Here is an 18449-nt window from a genome sequence, read left to right as displayed (position 1 = left end):
AATGCTCATAAAGGGAGAACAATCCGACGCCTGTTTTGGAGCGGCTGAACTTGTTTTGAACTTGTGCTCGAGTCCTGCCGGCGTTGGGGAAGGAAGAAGCCTCGCAACGTTATTCAGCATTCAGGTCACATATGCAAACATTCCGTCCCGCATTCAAAGGGGTAATCCCTTTGTGCGCCTGAACCCTCGCTGTGCTCGCTGGGGATTCTCTGCAATTCCCACAGTGTTGGTACCATGAAATGTGGAGTAGTTAATACCATATTAAGGTTTGTGCAAGTCATTATGCAGACTTCTGCTTCCAGAGGTGTGGTTAAACCCGAGCAGCAGGATCCCTGGGTGTTATTATCTGTACTTTAAGGTGATTCTGTCTGGAAAAAGACTCAAACAAACAAACCCCACGCCATTAGAGCGTAATACAAGGAGCTTCTTGCATAACAGGATGTTGTTATCGGAGCCAAACTCAGTTGACAGTTTGCAAAAGCGCTTCGCCTGGATCAAATCCATTGCCATGGTGAGATGATGGAAGTCATTGTCTCTCCATCGCTTCACGTTAAGCCTGTCAGTGGAGATGCAAGGCAGGCTTTGACTTTCACTGTCCACAGCTGGCTTGGACTGAGAAATAGCGTTTACAGCGAAGCGCAAAATCAATATAATAGTTCCCCCTTGTGGCACCTTTCTGAAAGTGCTTCCTGACTTTCAAATCTTGCTAAATCTCTCTAAATCTCTCACATGGGAACACTGGTCCTTCTAACCTTCCCTTCCATCTCATCTACTGTAGCACTACACAGTGATGTCATTGACTTTTCCGGTTTCAATAAAAGCTCAGCAAATAAAACAAGGCTTTGTTAATATTATTACTTCATATTTTGTCATATCTTCCAGAGATAATAAAAATTTTAGAAAACATTACAAGCACAGGTCACCACAGTACATATTATACAAAAGGCACATGCTTTGAATTCACTAACCTTCTGCGGCTGTACAGCATTGACACCCTCTCTCTCACATTAAGTGCCCTGTGGCTGGAACGTTGCAGTTTGTTGGTCATGTGTGCAACAGGAAATGTCAATGAAGAACATAAAGTGCAACCGTGTTTAGACATCATCTAAGTCTGTACTGTATATTTGTGATTTCTACACTTACAGCTTCCTACGCTCTAACTTAACGGCCTCTGCATAGTGGGGATCAGACTTGATTGCTCTAAATAAAGAATGTTTCTACATCAGGATCTGCTTTGGCGCTAGTTTTTTCAGAGCCGGCGCTCTGTTCGTCCTGAGCTTCAGAAGCAGAGTTTCTGGCCTGTCCTGCGATGTCCTCTGGGTGATTGACAGGTATTTGACTAGGCGTGCTGATATCCTTGTGGAAGTCGGAGTCTTTCTCGTCGGTGGGCTTCTGGTAGGTCTGTAAAGTGTCAGTGGAGCTGCTGGAGTCTGAGATCTGCTCCTTCGCCGTGTCGAAGGACTCCGTGTAAATGCTGTCACTGTACGAGTGACTGGCCGCCGTGTCTCTCTCCGATGCCTCCGTATCACACAGGCTCTGATCGTCTTTCACATTATTATCTGCAGCGTTAGCTTTGGTGCATTTTGAGCCTTCATGAATGGTTTGTGGAGCCGAACTGTCCTCGTGCTTTTCTGCGCGTCCCATATCCTCACCCGGGTCCTTTTCCGGGTTCGGATCAGACTCCGCGTCTGCATCCTCCGCGCTTCCATCTCCAGCGACAGCGCTTTCCTCTCCAGACAGAACCCTCTTCAGATTGTGGGCCCGGTTCCTGTAAACTCGGCACATGTGAGCGTCGGGCATGTAGTTGCTGTGGATCTCCGCCAGCTTCATGTACACCACGTACTGGGCCTCGGGGTTAGCTTGGTCCTCTAAGGCCGCCGCCAGAGCCAAGTGGAAGTAGCCGACCGCATCAAAAGCATCCTGGACAGAATGTACGGTGGAAAGGTCAAATGAACACGTACTGTACAGTGACGAGAGAATCATACAGTAAGCACTGTCTGTGTATTCCTCTCCTACCTTGAGTTTGTGGAGGGTGAGGTTCCCCAGTCTGCAGTAGACCTTGGTGTAGTAGCGAGCCTCCGATGGGTGTTGCAGGACAGCAGGACTCAGGGAGAGGGATTTGAGGTAGTAGTTTTCTGCCATCTCGTACTGCTGCAGGTTGTAGTAGACGGAAGCCAGGCGGTGGAAGGCCGCCCTCTGGTTCACACGCACACCTGCGGAGGCACAAAGGCAACTCTGAGGGCTCTGCGGCGGAACCTGAGCCCGAGGCTGGGCTCCGACCCTGTACCTGTTTCGCCGGCGACCTCCACCGCCAGCGTTGCGTACTGCAGCGCCTCCTCCTGCTCTCCGTGGTTCATCAGCAGCTCGCTCAGTTTACCCAACAGGCGGAACTCCGACTGCAGGTCCCTGATGCTCCGCGCGAACGGCAGGCTGCCATCCTGGAACCGCATGTTTGTTACTGGTCAGCGAGATCAGCTGGGTGAAAACAAACAGGTTTGGTTTCCTGCCATTTGCGTCCTCTTACCCTGTAGAAAGGCAGCGAGGCGAACTGCTTCCTGTGGCCTTTAAAGTAAACGTCGCCAGCCTCCTCGTAAATGCTCATGGCGAAGTGTGAGTCATTCATTCTCAGGGCTGTCTTCACTGCGGCCTGTCAATCCAAACAAATATGCTAACTCCCCCAGGAATGCGGAGTGTCTACATACCATCTGGGTCCAGGTTCCAACCAGTGCTCCTCACCTGCAGGTACATGTCAGCCAGTTCGTCCTCCTGGATCAGGTAATAGATGCGTCCCACCTGAAGCCAGGTCTCGGACTCCTCCTCCCTCTTGCCCAGATCAATGGAGATCCTCAGGCTCTGCTTAGTGTAGTCCAGAGACTTACGGGATGATCTGCATCGCAGAAAGCCAAACTAAATCAATATCAGCATATTAAGGAAGGAGAAGACAGAAAAATGCAAATGAGCAGGTAAGGAGGGCTCACTTCTCAGTGTTGAGCGAGAGGTACAGGCTGCTGAGGATTTCCAGGTACTCTCCCTCCAGCCTCTTGTCCTTCAGTTCTCTGGATACTGACACGCAGTGTTCATAGTACACGATACTCTGACCATAGAGCATCATGTCAGCATACAGCCGACTCAGCACCTTAGCCACCACCATCTGACCTATAGGACATTGAGAAAAACACGACCACCTCACCTCGCATCTGACAAAACATCTTCAGCCCAGACGTTCCCCACAAAGTACAAAGTTTTGCACACATTTTTAATGACTCAACTCACTGTGCAGGTTTTTGGCATGTAGAGCAATAAGTAGCCCCATTTCGTACGATGCCCTGCTGTCCTGACTCCTGCCCTGGTCTTTGTAGCTCCTCCCCAGCCACAGGTAGGTCTGCACGTGCTCTTCGTCAATGTGGGTCTCCCAGAGCTCCAAAAACAGATGCAACGACCTGGGGACGCGCAACTAAGTTAGCAAGCCGTGAAACTTCCATTCAAGACAGAAGGACAGACATCGGACCTGACTAAGAAGCGTTCTCCTATCCAAGGCGCCCCCACATCCAGTGCCAAGCAGCCCAGGTTTGCTAGCGCCAGGGCCTGGTTCCTCTGGTTACCGTCCTCCCTGGAGATCGCCAAAGCCGAGTAAAGATGGCCGCCAGCCTCCCGGACCCGACTCTGCTTCCTTAGACACAGAGCCAGGAGGTTGTGGATGACTCCTCTCTGTGTCGGGCTGTCTGTTCCCTGGAGATGTCCACATGACGATCATATAAATGAAAAATTTCTGACAGGAACAAATATATTAATGCTTTCATCATGCTGAGCGTTCGTTGACATACCTGGAGCGACGTGAGTAGCGGCTGTAGGACACTTTGGGCCTTTTCAGCCTGTCCTGTTAACACCAGTAGCCACCCGAGCAGCACAGAGGCCTCAAATCCCTCCTCCTCGTTGATGTGGCCCCCCGTCTCCACAGCTTGTTGAGCACAGCGCACTGCCTTATCCAAAGCTCCGTGCTGCTGGTAGACTGAGGCCAAGCCCAAACAGAGGTCCCTCTGAGTCTTCATGTCCTCACCCATCTCAGCTAAAGCCAGAGCCTGCTGCAGGTAGATGACAATAGGAGCGGGGAGCAGGGAGGTCCCTTCCTTCCAGTGGGGGTTGAGGCGCACAGAGTTTCTGATAAACAACTCAACCCTCTGGAAAGCGTCCGCAAGGGAGTGGTCCTGCCTGGAGTCTAGACTCAGAGAGGCTAGCGCCAAATGAGGCATGTATTTACGGTGGTAGAGCCAGCTCAGCAGCCAGTTCAGGTCCAGAGGAGCTATGGGCCGGCCCTCGCTCGCGGAGAGGGTGATTGAGAGAAACTGGAGGCGCTCGACGAAGGGGAGCGCGTCGTCAAACTTCCTGAGGAGAAGGAAGAGGCGGGAGACGAGGTAGCAGACGCGAGCCTCCAGGTGCTTGTCACCGGCCACCAGCGACCTCCTCAAGAGGAGCTTCAGCAGCTCGAGCTCGTCGGCAGAGGTGAAGGTGTGACCGGGGAGGCAGAGGAGCAGCGCGCCGGCCTTCTCCAGGGTCCGGGGCAGCCTGTCCGTCATGCGCTGCTTCAGGTAGACGGCGGTGATGTTGGTGAGGAGCGCGACGAGGAGCGGCGCGTCGGCGAAACTGTCCACGCTAACGCTCAGGGCCTCCTCGTAGTACACGCGGGCCTGAGGGCGGGAGGGACACGCGGCACGTCAGATTTAGGAGGGCCGCAGAAAAGGAGGAACGTGTGGACGGAGATGAAAATCGAACCTGGGAGAACTTCAGCTTTTTCGCACACAGTCGCCCCAGGAGGAAACAGGCCCGTCGATGCGCCCAGTGCATGCCCGTCCGCTTGGCGCTCTCCCTCACGCTCTCCAAATGTCCTGACAGCTCGTCCTCAGTCCTACCGGGAAAGGTGAGCCACAGGAAGGAATAGTGCAGGTCATACAGGGGCAGGAAGTCGTCCTGGAAGAAACAACAAACCCAAGGGGGAGGTGAACTACTGTATGCATATAAGGTCATTGTACTGTAACACAGCAATAGTGGATTTAATCAAATCAACCTCATATCATTCAGGCTTGATATGTAATTAAAAACAGTCTTGCATTTATCCGCATATCTCCTGAAAGATGCAATTCCTGGTGTCTATACTGGTCTGAACTGGTCGACCTGGGACTTTGCGGACCTGGAAGTGCTGGTGGTTGAGCAGCGCCAGCGTGGGGTCGCTGAGCTCCGACTCCTCCCCCTCCCAGCTGTTCTCCTCCAGGAAAAGAGGCAGGTCCACCTGGAACTCGTCCAGCTCTCTGAAGGTTTCCTCCAGACTGAAGGACAGGCGCTCCCCCTCGCGCGGCAGAGGTTCGTGGGAGTGGCGACTGGACAGACGAGGGGAGGAGTGGTGGGGGGACGTCCCGTCGCTCTTCTCCGACATCACACTCTGACGGGTGCTTGTGGGAAACTTTACTGTGGAAGGAAAATACAGCAGAGCGGTAAATTATAACAGCACGGAGCAAAGAGGTCTGTGATGATTTCATCCTTTATGTGAGGCGGCTTGTTGACAGAGCTGTGAAGCTTTACCATGTTTAGGCTGGTGTCTGATAAACATGAAGTCGGTCTCATCCAGTCTATCTGCAAGCAGACAGTTTGAATCCATTCAAGCTCTAATGTTCCATTTCGGAGTAAAGACAGAAATAGGTTTCTAAGAATTAATTGAACCTCACCACTATTTAGGAAACTCACAAAAGCGTGACGTGAAAACAAACATGACCTAGAATGTGTTCATTGGCACACCTTGACTAAGAGCACATCTCCCACTTTACCTAGCCTGTACACAGAGCTGACATCGGACGGGAAGAGTCTTTCCAGCAGGCTGCTGTCGCTTGACTCCGAGTCACATAGGTTGATGTGAGCCAGGCTCGATCTCTCCTCCTCCGTCAGGAAGACCAACTGTCCATTTCTGTGCAAGGAAGCAAAGTTTACTAGCGCTGTGCTCTCAGCTGACCCCCAGGCCTCCTCCTCCACCCTCCCTAGGCCATGCAAACAGAAAGAGCTGCATCATTCACTGTCCAAGAGACAAACCATCATTAGGCATTCAGTTCAAGCCTGAAAAACATCATTTCTTACAAGGGCACGGTGTCCAGAGGTTTGACGTGGGCCTTGTGTACGAATCCGGTGTTTCCTGTGGAGGTGTTTTTTCCTATGAACACGCCCAGGCCTCGGACCAGCAGCCCCTGAATCTCCACAGTGTCACCTTGGCTCAGCTGGAGCTCGTCCGGCCAAACCGGACTGTAGTCGACGACTGCCACGCAGGAACCTGTCACTGAGGGCAGGAGGAGGACTGCTGTCCATCACAACGCACGACAGTCGTCTGACAATAAAATAGCTCATTACGCAATATGTAGAAATAATATAATTTAAAAGATTAAAGCCACAATTACAGAAAATAATCTGCAATCTGCATTTTTATTGCATTTCACTCTGCACTTTATTATCTGCCTCTTTCGTTATCTGGCTTTTGGAGGTTTTTTTAGCTCATGTTCAGTTAATAATAGACTTTTACCTGGAAGAATCCTTCCCTTTTAGGGCAGATGAAGACGTTTGACAGTAGTGAAGGTGATGCTAAAAGACCCTGCTGAGTCATAATTATAGCATCTGTCCGTTTGTCATTTCAACTAATTTTAGCATCTCAGAGTCAAATCAGCAGATGGGAGTTTTATTCGTCATAGTGTCACCGCAGAAGGAGGAAGTGGGTCTCATTTTGCAAACTGCATGCGTGTTTGCTATAGTGAGCAGCCTGTACAGCGGGTTTTGTTCGTTGTTTGTTGTGCGTGCGTGTGTGTGTGTTGTGTGTGAATTTACCAACTGGATGTGCATGTGGTTCCTTCTCTGTTGGCGAGCACCCAGCGTAGCCCTGGTACTTCCTCAGGAACCACCTGACCAAACAGGAAGTGGAGTTTTTTAAAAACCTGCCCACTAACGAGAAGAAGTCCTCGTACGGCTTGCATTCATTCAATCACGGCCGACTGGTTCTCAATCATCACTTTGTCAATGAAAGGGTGTTTGAAAACGAAGGCTGACTCACTGATAGAAAGGATAGGGAAGTGGCTGCATGGCATTGACCGGCACCAGGCCGTGGGTTCCCGTGGCCAGCATGGTGCCCTCCCACATGTTCTCCTGCCCCGTGTCTTTCACCATCAGCAGGTCGTTCTTTTTGAACGGCAGCTGCTCCTCGTCGTCCTCGTCCCGCTCCCTTCTCGTGAACAGAGCCTTTGCAAAGAAGGATCCTGATTTACGAGCACACAGACGCGGCTTTAACGGAGCCCGGCAAACAGCTGCACGCAGACAGGACAATTGAGCGCGCACAGATCCAGATGTAGCGAGAGCTTCGCGACCGTGCTTGTGTGTTGATGTAGGACTCCGTGCTTAAGTTAAGGATCAGCAAAATTGCTATAGCTCCTCCGTCCTCATTCAGTCACAAGCAAATGATGGATGTTTCATATTCCCTCCCTATTAAGTTAATGTAATTCTCATCACCATTTGCCAGCACTGCAGTTCTACACCATTATACATTTCTGTGAAGCCTTTTGCCTCAGGAAATGTTCAGAGTAGTAGGTAGTGATGTGTGTGTGGAGCAGGCAGGAGGAAATCAATATACATTGTTGTAGGCAAGTGGCTTGTTTTAGCAGAACACTAATATGGCTTAACAAAAAAAGGTAATTGCTGAGATTCTCTTCTATTCAATTCTGATGCATTCATTGAAAGCATTTGGATTTTCAGTACATTTAATTTAGCTGACTTGTAATTAGAGGTCCTTAATAGTTATGATTTTTGTTATACTGAGATACACAAGGGCCTTTCATAAATCAGATAAGGCAAATGCAAAGTCTAATTTGCCCAAAGTGATGGGCAGCACCCCATTCATTAGGTTTTACAGTGTTAATTGGGGTCAGTGAAATGGATTAAAGTAATGGGATCAAATGACAACAGCGACCTCTATAATTAAAGCCACGAGACACACACACACACACACATACACACACACACACACACACACACACACACACACACACACACACACACACACACACACACACACACACACACACACACACACTACTACATGTCATGTTTAACTAGCTAAACTAAGGACATCGTCAGATCACTGACAGCAGTGTTTGAAAATCTTCAACAAATGATCCATTTACAGTATTTGATTTCACAGCACGACATCCCATCTCACCTTCTTGCAGCACGAGGTCCAGGTAGAGTGTGGCCAGATGCTCCTCATCCACACTTACGTTGATCTCCAAGTCGCTGAGCAGAACTGGGTCCAGCCAGAAGGACTGATCGCACAGGAAGTTCTCCAAGCAGCGAGCCACGTATCCTGATCCAAAGCAGCAGATGACTGGCTTTAATGTACAGATGACTGCACCACAACACTTGTTATACAGTTATACAGCTAAGGATGAGACTCTATGTTTTTTAAGGTTTTCATTTTTTTAATAGTTTTCAAAGCTGCTTTCATCATAAAAAGTAAACACTAACTGATGAAATCTGTGTTTGAGGCCTCAAGACCCAATGTACAGTACACAACCGGACAGAAGACTTCATTGGTTTCCTACCCAGCGCCAGGTAGGTTGAAAACTTCCAGATTTCCTCCACAGTCTTGAATGTGAGGACAAAGCTGTCTTTCTCAGCGTGGACAGACACCAGACGCGCAGACAAGTCCTGCAGAAACCAAGCGCCACGTTTCAGTGGGACAGCTTCTCCTTTTACCAGTTAAGTGCATCGCAATGTGCCGCAGTCTTCATTATAACATCAAGAGGTCGGCCTTGGCGTCCACGTATTGCACGGTTTGCGTTTTTCAGGTCTGACTGGGACTCACCTTAAAGAGCTGGATGACATCCTGGCTGTTGCTCTCCACCACCCGCAGTCGCGTGCGCAGCGCTTCCTGCAGCGCGCGGTCGGGATTCTGGCTGGAGCGTCTCCTCCCCGTGAACAGGAGAGCGATTTCTATGGCAACGGTGAGAACATGCCCATTATTAAATATGTACAATACAATAATAACAATACAACAATAGACACAAATAAAAAGTGTAAATACAGACAAACGAAAGAAAAATGTACTTATCAAAAACTTTCAAGCCTGTGATAAATAAGAGCTCAAATTTTAATGAGATGCTCCGTGAGCACATTACTAGTCTCTGGAGGAATAACAATGCTATTAGTCCTGCTCTAGACTCTCTGGCCATTTAAATGCATTTGAGAGGAAGAACCTGGGGGAATTTGATAGATGGCTCTAAACTGCTGAGCGAGCAAAACATTAGTAGGCAGGGAAATGTGCTTCATCATCACATGGAGATGTACAGTAATATGCACGGCGCAGGACTTCTGTTGATAAAATGGAAACTGAACTAGAGAGGAACGCAGTTTTCCACAAACCTGAGGAGAATTTGTCTCCTAGCGATACAGTGCTTCCTCTGAGAAAAGCTGCTTTTTTCTTCCAGTAGTTGTCCGGCTCCGGCCCGGCATCGCCTGACTCCGCAGCGGGACCGTCCTCCTCCTCACCAACACCTGGATAGAAGCAGCACAACCAGGAGAATCTGGATGGAGGTCAGGTGGGTAAAATCTCCTGATCTGAGGCCAAAAGAAAAAAGCTCCCTGCATCGATGGCAAGGTCTGTGTTCACAAAACAGATCATTTTGGCTTTTCTCTGTGACAAAGACTGGTGGGAAAACAGTGTTATCACAAAGTCTGTGCTCACATTCCATGTCCCATGCTGCTCCTGGGATGTGACTAGAAACAACAGGTGGGACGTGGCAATAGACATTAATAATCATAACATTGGAGTATAAATAAAATTAAGAATCTATAAGAGTCCCATGGTTCTGGTTCCAGCATATGAATTTGTGTTGTAGTTGAATACAGTCAATACCCATTTCCTCAGTCTGAGTCCAGCCCACAGGCAGCATAGCTCTCTGCCTCTTCCACATCTGGGCTGATTGTGGTCAGCCCACAGAAACCCCTGCTGGCTGTGAGTCAACAGTGGAGGACGAGCACCAGAATGAGGCTGCATGTGAACGCATATGAACCCAGGCACCAGGCGAGAGAAGTCCGTAAGTTAACTTCACCTCAGCGCATAAACAGGATCTTTATCATTTCAGAGCCTATAAATATCAGCCAGATGGGTGCATATAATAGCTGGCTGCAGGCGTTGCCTGATTTGTTCCATTGTGCAGGGAGGATGTCCCAAACCCTTCCTCACAGCACCACTGCTCTTTCTTACGGGATCCTCACGTCTTCTGTGCTATTCGAACAAGATTAATCCAATCATTCGTCCTGAGCAGCCATGTGTACAGTACCTTGAGTCATGATGTCATTTCCTGGGAAGTGTTGGCTTGCTCCCCCAAGGGTGTAGGGTGGTTCCCTCCAGAGAGCGTCCAGCTCAGCGGGGGAGATGTCTGCAAACAGCGGAAGCGGATCAGCGCTGGATAAAAGCATCAAACATTCAGTCTGGTCCGCTCTCAGTCCAGCGTGTTTTCACACTGTACCACTTAAACATCCGGGGAATCTGCGTTGGGGGGTTAGAGTTGGGGATAAAGCTGCGGTTGCCAGGTTTGTGCTGCCGGTTAGTGTGAGGCGTTAACGGGCTGTGGGGACACGGTGACGCTGAACACACTCAGGCCTGACGTCGGTTCAACCTCCAGGCTCAAACCGCTGCCCTGCTCCTGACTCTGAGCACATTCCTGTTATTGTCTAACATGCGTTGTGGGGGGGAGAGAGGACATGGCAGAGTATTATTTTGATGCATTGCATTAACAGCAAGACAACGAGACACACAACTTAGCAACACAATGCATCGTGGCATCAGGCTGATGAGGACAACAGCCTATTCTTTCCATCCTGCTACACAGAGCACAGTTAGCACCGCCGGGACTGGTGGGGTCGTCATGCTGCTACACACACACACACACACACACACACACACACACACACACACACACACACACACACACACACACGCCCTCTTTACCTTCTTGGCTAAGCGCGTTACCCATGTTACACCTACTCCCCTGTCTATCTCAGTGCAGCTGCCTGTCTCATGATACCACAGAGTCTACGGGCTGGGACCGACCTGTGAAGGAGGAGAGGCACACTTTGATGAGCGGTCCACAACACGAGGAGTTGAGCAGAGGTCTGCAGCAACAAGACGCCATCTGGCCCAAACGCCGGCAGCTCCCAGAGATCAATGCCATCCCTTCGGTGCCCCCGGCTCCTTTAAAGGCCCCTTGCTCCCTTCCTCTCCACTGGACGGCCCGCGTTTCCCCTCCCTGTCCGGTCCGGCTCACCAGGTGCTGTTCACGTGGAATATTTCCTCCTTATCTGTCTGGGTCTGCTTCTTTTTCGTAATCCCTCTGTCTCCTACTGTCTGCGTCTCCCTCCTCCCACCGGCCTCTCGCTCTGTCTCTCTCCCTCTCTCTTTCTCTCCAGCAGCTGCCCAGTCAGACGGTGAATGCACAAAGCACTCTCTGCAATTGGTGTGTGTGAGCCTCCCAGTGCGTTGTGCTGAGTGTGGGTCAGTGAAAATATGAGCAGAATGTGCGTGGCAGAGGCGGCACGAGTGCTGGTGAGAATGTATTGCTGAGCCACTGTAAGGCAATGCCACACAGGCCGAGGCTGCAAGGTCTCGGGGGGAGGGGGGGGGTGTTAAGGATGAAGGATGCACCGATGAGAGGGCTTGAGCACACCTTCATGGAAGGAGGTGGAGGATGAGGAGAATGTTCAAGGCTCCACGTGGTGAAGGCTCACGGTTCAAATTTGATCGTGAATGCCTCAGATTAAATTGGTCCAGAAATCAAATTCATCACCATATCGCAGATATGACTCCTATCTCTATATAAATGCGACCTTTGCGCCAGGAACGATAAGATCTGCTGTAAATTCATACAACGTTCTCTTCTGTTTTCAATGATGAGCGTGCGTATGACTGCGCATATTGGCTGCGATCGCTTGCCAGCGATTGAATAAACAAGGAGTTGACATGAATCATCACAGCTTGTTTTATTTGTTTACGAAGGTGATTCATATTGTGTCGGTCTTCACAGTGTGAAGGATGAATCAGTCTGAGCGGAGGAAGCCACAGATAGTTACAGGTGGCGAAATAAAGCTGGATTCTGCCTTTCAGGAAACAAACATTTGCGCACGCAATGATGATGAATGATGAATGTTGAGCTTTGATTTTTTTTTACAATGTCAGAGAGAAAAAGATAAATTTAGACAGAAAAAGATAGTAAACAAAGAAGGCCTTGTGTTGTTTGGTTGGGATGATGTCAGACCAAATGTTTTTATGCGTTACGAGTTCCACGTTAGTCAAATTGAGAGGACTCACATTATGTAAATACAGTAGGTGATGAAGGGTGAAGAGACAAAGATACGATGTAGTTACAGTAGAGTGATAGTGATTTAATGTTACCTGCCCTGTGTGTAATGAATTATCACATCATTGCAGCATCTGATTATTGTAGACTATCAATGAAGAAGGAGGGGGGAAGTGGTGGTGGGGCATCCTCTCACCCCTGAACTCCTCCACTTCAGTGTAACGGATTCTATGTAATCCAATAAACGTGGTCTCTATGCCACATGACCAACAGTTACACAAGGGACTGCAGTTGTCTCCATTAGCAACCGGTTTTAAACGTACAGAGTGCGATTGTTGCATTGTCCTCCTCACGTGACGCCGGTCGAGCTGCTGAAGCTTCATCAGAACAGGACAGATAATCACAGCGGCGTTGGGACGCAAACACGGTCAACAAGAACACACACCTGCGGTGGATTTGACCGTCGGTGACAATAACACGCAGCCGTAGTGAGAAGCACATGGGGTCGGCGGCGTTTGAAACGTGTGTGTGGCGCTAGAATACGAGCAGAGTAACAGGAGACCGTGTCTAAGTTTAGAGCGACCCCCGTCAGCACTCTCCATGTTTGTGGATCTAAGGCTCCCTGCAGGGAGATTCCCACAGTGCTGCGTTCCCTCAAACGCACCGCGACAAGGACCCGGAGCCGTAAATTACCTTTATTGTAGTTTTATTTCCACATTGCATCGGACACTGAGTCATTTCTGCTCTTGAGGAAGTACTGAAAGTATTTACACGCTACTACTAAGCAACCGGGGAATATAAGAAGGAACCACAATCACTACATTTCACACCGTTCGCTGGCCATTTCCAGATTCTCTGCCCCTGTTCTAACCTGCTGAGTGACAGCGACTTTATGGATACGTGACATAGGGCAAAGTACAGATAAGAAAAACGCATGAAGCAGCTGGACTTCGAACATAACCGGACCAAAAGAAAACGACCACTCTTACCTATGTGCTGCTGCTGCTGCTGTGTTGCCTCCTCTCAATTCATTCGTTGTGTGTGTGTGTCCGTGTCTCTGAGTGTATGTGTGTGTGTGTGTGTGTGTGTGTGTGTGTGTGTGTACTCTTCCACTAGTCGACCGGTGGACTGCGTCCGACCACAGCTGCCAGTCGCGCCGTCATTCTCCACCTTCGGCCCCAAAACAGCAGAAGAGAAAGCAGAACAGAAAAAGACGAGGACTGACAGTGTGTGTGAGTGTGTGTGAATGTGTGTGAGTCTGTGTGAGTGTGCGCTAGAGAAGCTGTCCCACACGGCATGGGACTGCCTGAGGAAGTTTTTCTTTTTTTTTGCAGTAAACTCCTCCCATTACTTATTTGGGACGAGGGTACTGCCTACATTTCTACTCCCTCTCTCACTCTTCCTCTTTCTCAAAAATGTGGAAACACGTGAACGTACGACAAGATAGAAGCAGACAAGAGTCTGAATTTGTGCATTTTGGAGCTATTCAACCTTTGACAGCAGCAAAAGCAGAATACGTATAAACGATCTCCAGGTATTTCCTCGTGCTGCAACCAGTTCCACCAGTTTGCTGTGACAGTAAACACTACACACACACACACACACACACACACACACACACACACACACACACACACACACACACACACACACACATTCAGCTGGTTCACAGGCATTTAATCCAGACCTGTGTGGTCACTTAATTCCAGGGGTTTAGGTTTCCAACAGTCCCGTTCATCCAGTCTCTCACACCCACATTCCACCACATCGAGCGAGCTGCTGAGAAATGCGAAGCATTTTGCCCATGTGTGCTGCCTGACAGCGCAAAAAGCTGTGACCTCGCTCTACCTCTGACCCCGTTTCTCTTTCTGGGTTGTGTACGTCCCTATCTCTGCGAGGGAGATAACAATCCCCAGGCCCAGGGTGCTTGTTTTCCCTGTGTGTGTGTTGTGCCTTCTTGGTTAAATATAAACTCTGAAACCGGTCGTGCATCCGCGGGCCCCACGGCGCAGACACAAAGTCACCCTGAGCCCAGACATGTTGTCCTGCACTGAGCATGTGACCGTTCAGCCGGCTGCGCCGGGCTGCAGGACGCAGGCCGTTTGAACGGAGGGAAGGAGGGCATGCGGGTGCACTGCAACAAAGGGCAAATACACAGAAGGAGGTGGAGACACAGTGGAGTGGACGGTAGATTGTGTGTTAGGAGCCCTTGGCTGTGTCAGTGAAGAATGTAGCTCACTGCTGATCGCTGCAGCTGATAGAGGACACATGGTCTGAGAGTGGCTGACAAACAAAAGGCACATTACTTCCAACTGAAGAACATCAGGCAACGCATTGTGTCATGCATCTCCATCATGTGTTCAGAAGACACACCTTGTTGTTTTTGGAAACGTTTTCCATTAGAAGGCCCCTTCGCCGTCGCATCACGGGAGCGCCGGCGCCTCTATAGACCGTGACAGCGCTGGCGTTGACCTGCCGGCCTCCTGCCCCACTGCCTTCAGTGCGCAGGAAGGCCAGCTTCCTGTTTTTCTGCCCCATCAGGCGGGAGGACAAAGGCACAATGCAGGATTGACACAGGAGCGTGATCAGCAGCCAGCAGACGCGGGTCCACAGGGCAGACACACACCGAAGGGTTAATCAGCAACCCACGCAGAAGAAATCAATGCAATCAAATATGACTGTTTTATATAGGGTTTTATCTGGGTTATTTATTTACTGGACCTGTTCTATTCAATTATTTATATTTCTTCAAATCCAAAGCTCTTTGCTTCTGTTGGCATACTGTACCATCAGTTCATACAACGTGCCACAAACCGCTCACTGATACGTCATTGTTTAATAGTAAACTTCTGTATTGGGCACTTTGTGTGGGAGTGGAGAAGTTTCAGACTCGGAGAGAACATCTTGTACAGTCAGTTGCGCTCCAGGAGCAGAGAGGGGCTGAGAGAGAGAGAGAGAGGGAGAGAGAGAGAGAGAGAGAGAGAGAGAGAGAGAGAGAGAGAGAGAGAGAGAGCACGGCGCCTCTCACATCCCGCCATTGTCCAGCTTCCTCCAGGCTTCAGAACCAGAGCTTCCTCAGGGCACAGGACAAAGTAGTTGGTTCCTTAGAAACAGCAGACACATAGTAAGACAGGACACGCGTCATAAGATGCACACCAGCGAACACAAATTCTGAAAATAACACACAAGTTAAAAGTGACAGGCAGAGATCATTACCATACGTCTGCTTTTAATTCTCATGTTGCTTCTTTTCTCTATATTCTTTTGGCTCAAACCCACTTCTTAGTGGGAAGCAGCGGGTGGGTGTTCCAGCATCTGATGGAGATTTTTCCATGCCGATACCACTGAAGCCACTGAATGCAAACACCAGCGAGTCATAACAGTTCCGTGATAAATCAAAGCAAGACAAAGCGTTACTTAACTTCACAGATTACGCAGGCCAGTTAGTGGTGAGCAGCCTATTTCTGTCAGCGCTTACACAATTAATCTGACTTTAACAGCAGCTTCACCAGAAATAATCCAATTAACTAATTTGCTTACGTGGGTTTTCCAGAAGGGGGCGGTGTCAGAACAGTTTTTAGCAACAAGCCCAGCCCAGCGCCTCAAAAACACCAACAAGTTGATTCATCGAAGCTCCACTCACGTTCAGATTAATCTGGCTCGGCTTTTCTTTAAGTTAACTTGAACTAATCATGAAATGCCCTGCTTTTTATAGGCCAGTGTCAAATTCTGGCTAGAATTAATAGATATCTTATCTCAGCCCTCGTGAAGCATGATTTACGTGTCAATTAAAAGGCTATGGAATATTTAACACTTCAACAGTGTCGTGTGAGCTACAGTACACTGTCCCCGAAGCGTTCACACCGACCCAGAGTGACGTCGCCTAACCCAGGATAAAAATGAAAGCAGTCAAATCACCCACCCGCAGCCAGATTATTACAGGAAACTGTGCAAGTTTCAAAATAAAATACCAACAACATAGGTATTGTTTTGCTTTTAAATCAAACTGGCTCCAAAAAGGCAAGGGCCATTTAAGCACAAGGCAGGGAGAGTTTAGAATAACAGGTTTTGAACAAAATATGGTTTAAGTGTACTGTGTAGTGGATTTATTAGATATGATTAAAATTGTATTTTTAAAATTGAGCTATGGCATCGTGATGTTGAAATGTCCACTGATGATACTGTTAATTGTTGCCATCGGTTATTGTGCGTTTGGATTGTTGCCATGTTTTATGGGTAAATTAGCTACGTCAAACATGGCCACTTTAATTTGAAAGCGCCTGTCGGATGCTGGCAGCTGTGAGCGCGCGGACGGTGCGCGAGAGGCGCACGGTGACAGAGGCGGCACACGGTCAGGCATAGCGCGGCGGAGGTTGGAGCAGCCAAGAGCGAAAATGTGAAGGTGGAATCCGAGCGAGCAGCATTTTATCATAACTGACGAGTGTTTCACGTTGGAAGGGGAAAAAAAACGCAAACACACCCGACGTTCGCACTCAACAACAACAGGAGCCGTTTGGATTTTATTTTCTGTGGATATTTGCTTAATTTCATCTTTCTGGCTGTGTGCACCTTGTCACAAACTGGGACGGACGGCGAGAAGCATCACTTGGGTTCCCCGGAGAATTACACAAATTGCACGGAGCAAAGTGCAGCGCGGAGATTTCCTCTTAATTTATGGGATTGTTTTCGACGGAGCCGCTTTGTTTGAGATAAAAGCTCGTCGGGCGTCATGAGTTCCAGTGGTAAGTCCCATCGCTGCGCGCTTTATCTCTCCACTTGAAGCGCCGGGGTGATACCCATAGGTGAGAGGAGAGAGGGAGAGACGAGAGAACTGGAACAATAGTTGCTTCCATCCAGTCAGCTGGAGAAGAATAAAAATAAGAAACATTTTAATTTAGCGTTCAGATCAGGATTTTATACTTGTAACCCTATTTTAACTCAACATATGGAGAAAACATGTGTCATTACCATATAAAAAATCACATTTTCCTATTTATTCAGGCCTGACATTTATAGCAATAACGTGTGCCAACCCCCTATTATAGACTTGAAGCAGGCTAATAAAGGACAGCTAATAATATCTGGAGGTCAAAGGAGCATTTACCCAGAGTTCATCCACAGCGGAGCATTTTTTTGACACTCTCCATCCACACAACAGCTGTTGCTCAGGCCTTCCTACGCCCGCCTCCCTCCTCCATCACTTCTCCCCTACCAGTACATTTGACCTCTCGTGCACACCGCCCTGCTTTACAGCTGTTGCCTCCCCGTTCATGCCCGCCCGCCTTTTACCGCCACTGTATGATCCCCGACCTTTGACCCCGGAGGGGTTTGTGACCCGACCGCTGTTGACGAACACGTCTCGGAGCCGGGGGGCACCTGTCACAGCCACCCCAGACTCGCCTGCCATGATGCTGAGCTGACCTTGCATCAGCTGACTGTGACCCTGATCCGCTCGCAGCTGAATCAGGACTTTCCCCCGTGGGGCCGGCTCATCAGCTACGTGCGTGCGCGTGCACGTGCGCGCCCCCATGGAGACGTCTCGGCTCTGTTGTGTTTACGCGCTGCCGCTGGTGGCGGATCGCTCGGATCTGAGTAGACGCGGCCCCCTGCTGTGAGGCAGGTTAGTGGGAGCTGATGTGCTCCAGGTGCTCTGTGACCCGATGTTGTGAGTCGCTCGCCGTCCGCCCTCCTCTGTCCTCATGTCTACAGTGGGAACCCGGTGTTACTGCATCATTCATAATCCGGCCTGTCATTGCGCGGCACTACATTATTCACCCAGTGTTCTTAACCCTGTGGTTCGGAGCCTCGTCTGACTGACAATTTCTGTTTCGGTGGGGCGTGGGAGCGCGTCTGGGCCACCGGCGGTTCAAAGGCAGCGCGCCACCAGCGGCGACGACATGTCGGCGAGCGGCTCCAGGCGAGCCGTGAACCCGCGTGTCAAAGCGGGCAGATGCTCGCGTGACGCGTGACGCTCTCGGGCCTCGGGCGTAAACACCCAGCTGAGGGGAGCACGCACGGACGGGTCTGTACACGAGTGGGCCCGCCGGGCTGTTCCACCGCGATGGGTTCGACAGC

General features: G+C 49.7%; 2 protein-coding genes and 1 long non-coding RNA gene across 10 annotated transcripts in view; 1 reads left to right on the top strand and 2 right to left on the bottom strand.

Moving 5' to 3' along the window:
• Positions 1-830: 830 nt before the first annotated feature.
• Positions 831-13667, bottom strand: sh3tc2 (SH3 domain and tetratricopeptide repeats 2). Of its 5 annotated transcripts, none has more exons than XM_055512453.1 (22): positions 11030-13667; positions 10359-10457; positions 9439-9570; positions 8882-9009; positions 8619-8724; positions 8237-8380; positions 7079-7280; positions 6856-6929; positions 6121-6316; positions 5817-5953; positions 5575-5625; positions 5186-5460; positions 4771-4965; positions 3825-4685; positions 3509-3729; positions 3274-3440; positions 2979-3156; positions 2737-2887; positions 2525-2647; positions 2288-2438; positions 2017-2213; positions 831-1920 (listed from the first exon to the last, which is right to left on the bottom strand). In XM_055512453.1, exons 1-22 carry the CDS (start codon positions 11052-11054, stop codon positions 1201-1203), a joined length of 4533 nt encoding a protein of 1510 aa, XP_055368428.1. In that variant the 5' UTR covers positions 11055-13667; the 3' UTR covers positions 831-1200. The 5 variants fall into 5 exon arrangements, with proteins under 5 accessions (XP_055368428.1, XP_029021128.1, XP_029021129.1 ...); XM_029165295.3 differs by having other exon boundaries at positions 11132-13667; XM_029165296.3 differs by having other exon boundaries at positions 10548-13666.
• A 1405-nt stretch (positions 13668-15072) lies between these two features.
• LOC114863864 (uncharacterized) lies at positions 15073-16387 on the bottom strand. Its single transcript, XR_003787165.3, has 3 exons — positions 15915-16387; positions 15591-15727; positions 15073-15477 (listed from the first exon to the last, which is right to left on the bottom strand). It is a non-coding gene; the product is annotated as an uncharacterized LOC114863864 (long non-coding RNA).
• A 304-nt stretch (positions 16388-16691) lies between these two features.
• The window catches only part of ablim3 (actin binding LIM protein family, member 3), a 32230-nt gene continuing 30472 nt past the window's right edge, over positions 16692-18449 (top strand). For 3 of the 4 annotated variants that reach the window (XM_029165785.3, XM_029165783.3, XM_029165782.3), the window contains exon 1: positions 16693-17116. In XM_029165785.3, coding sequence (XP_029021618.1) covers positions 17104-17116 — 13 coding nt within the window. In that variant the 5' untranslated portion in view covers positions 16693-17103. Of the gene's footprint in view, positions 17117-18449 lie in introns of all 4 variants that reach the window. The other variant, XM_029165781.3, reaches the window with a different exon arrangement.

The sequence above is a fragment of the Betta splendens genome, chromosome 10 (genome assembly GCF_900634795.4).
Source record: "Betta splendens chromosome 10, fBetSpl5.4, whole genome shotgun sequence".
In the NCBI taxonomy this organism is placed as follows: Eukaryota; Metazoa; Chordata; class Actinopteri; order Anabantiformes; family Osphronemidae; genus Betta; species Betta splendens.
The sequence above is the reverse complement of the archived record's forward strand: the minus strand, read 5'-3'. Positions and strand labels throughout refer to the sequence as shown.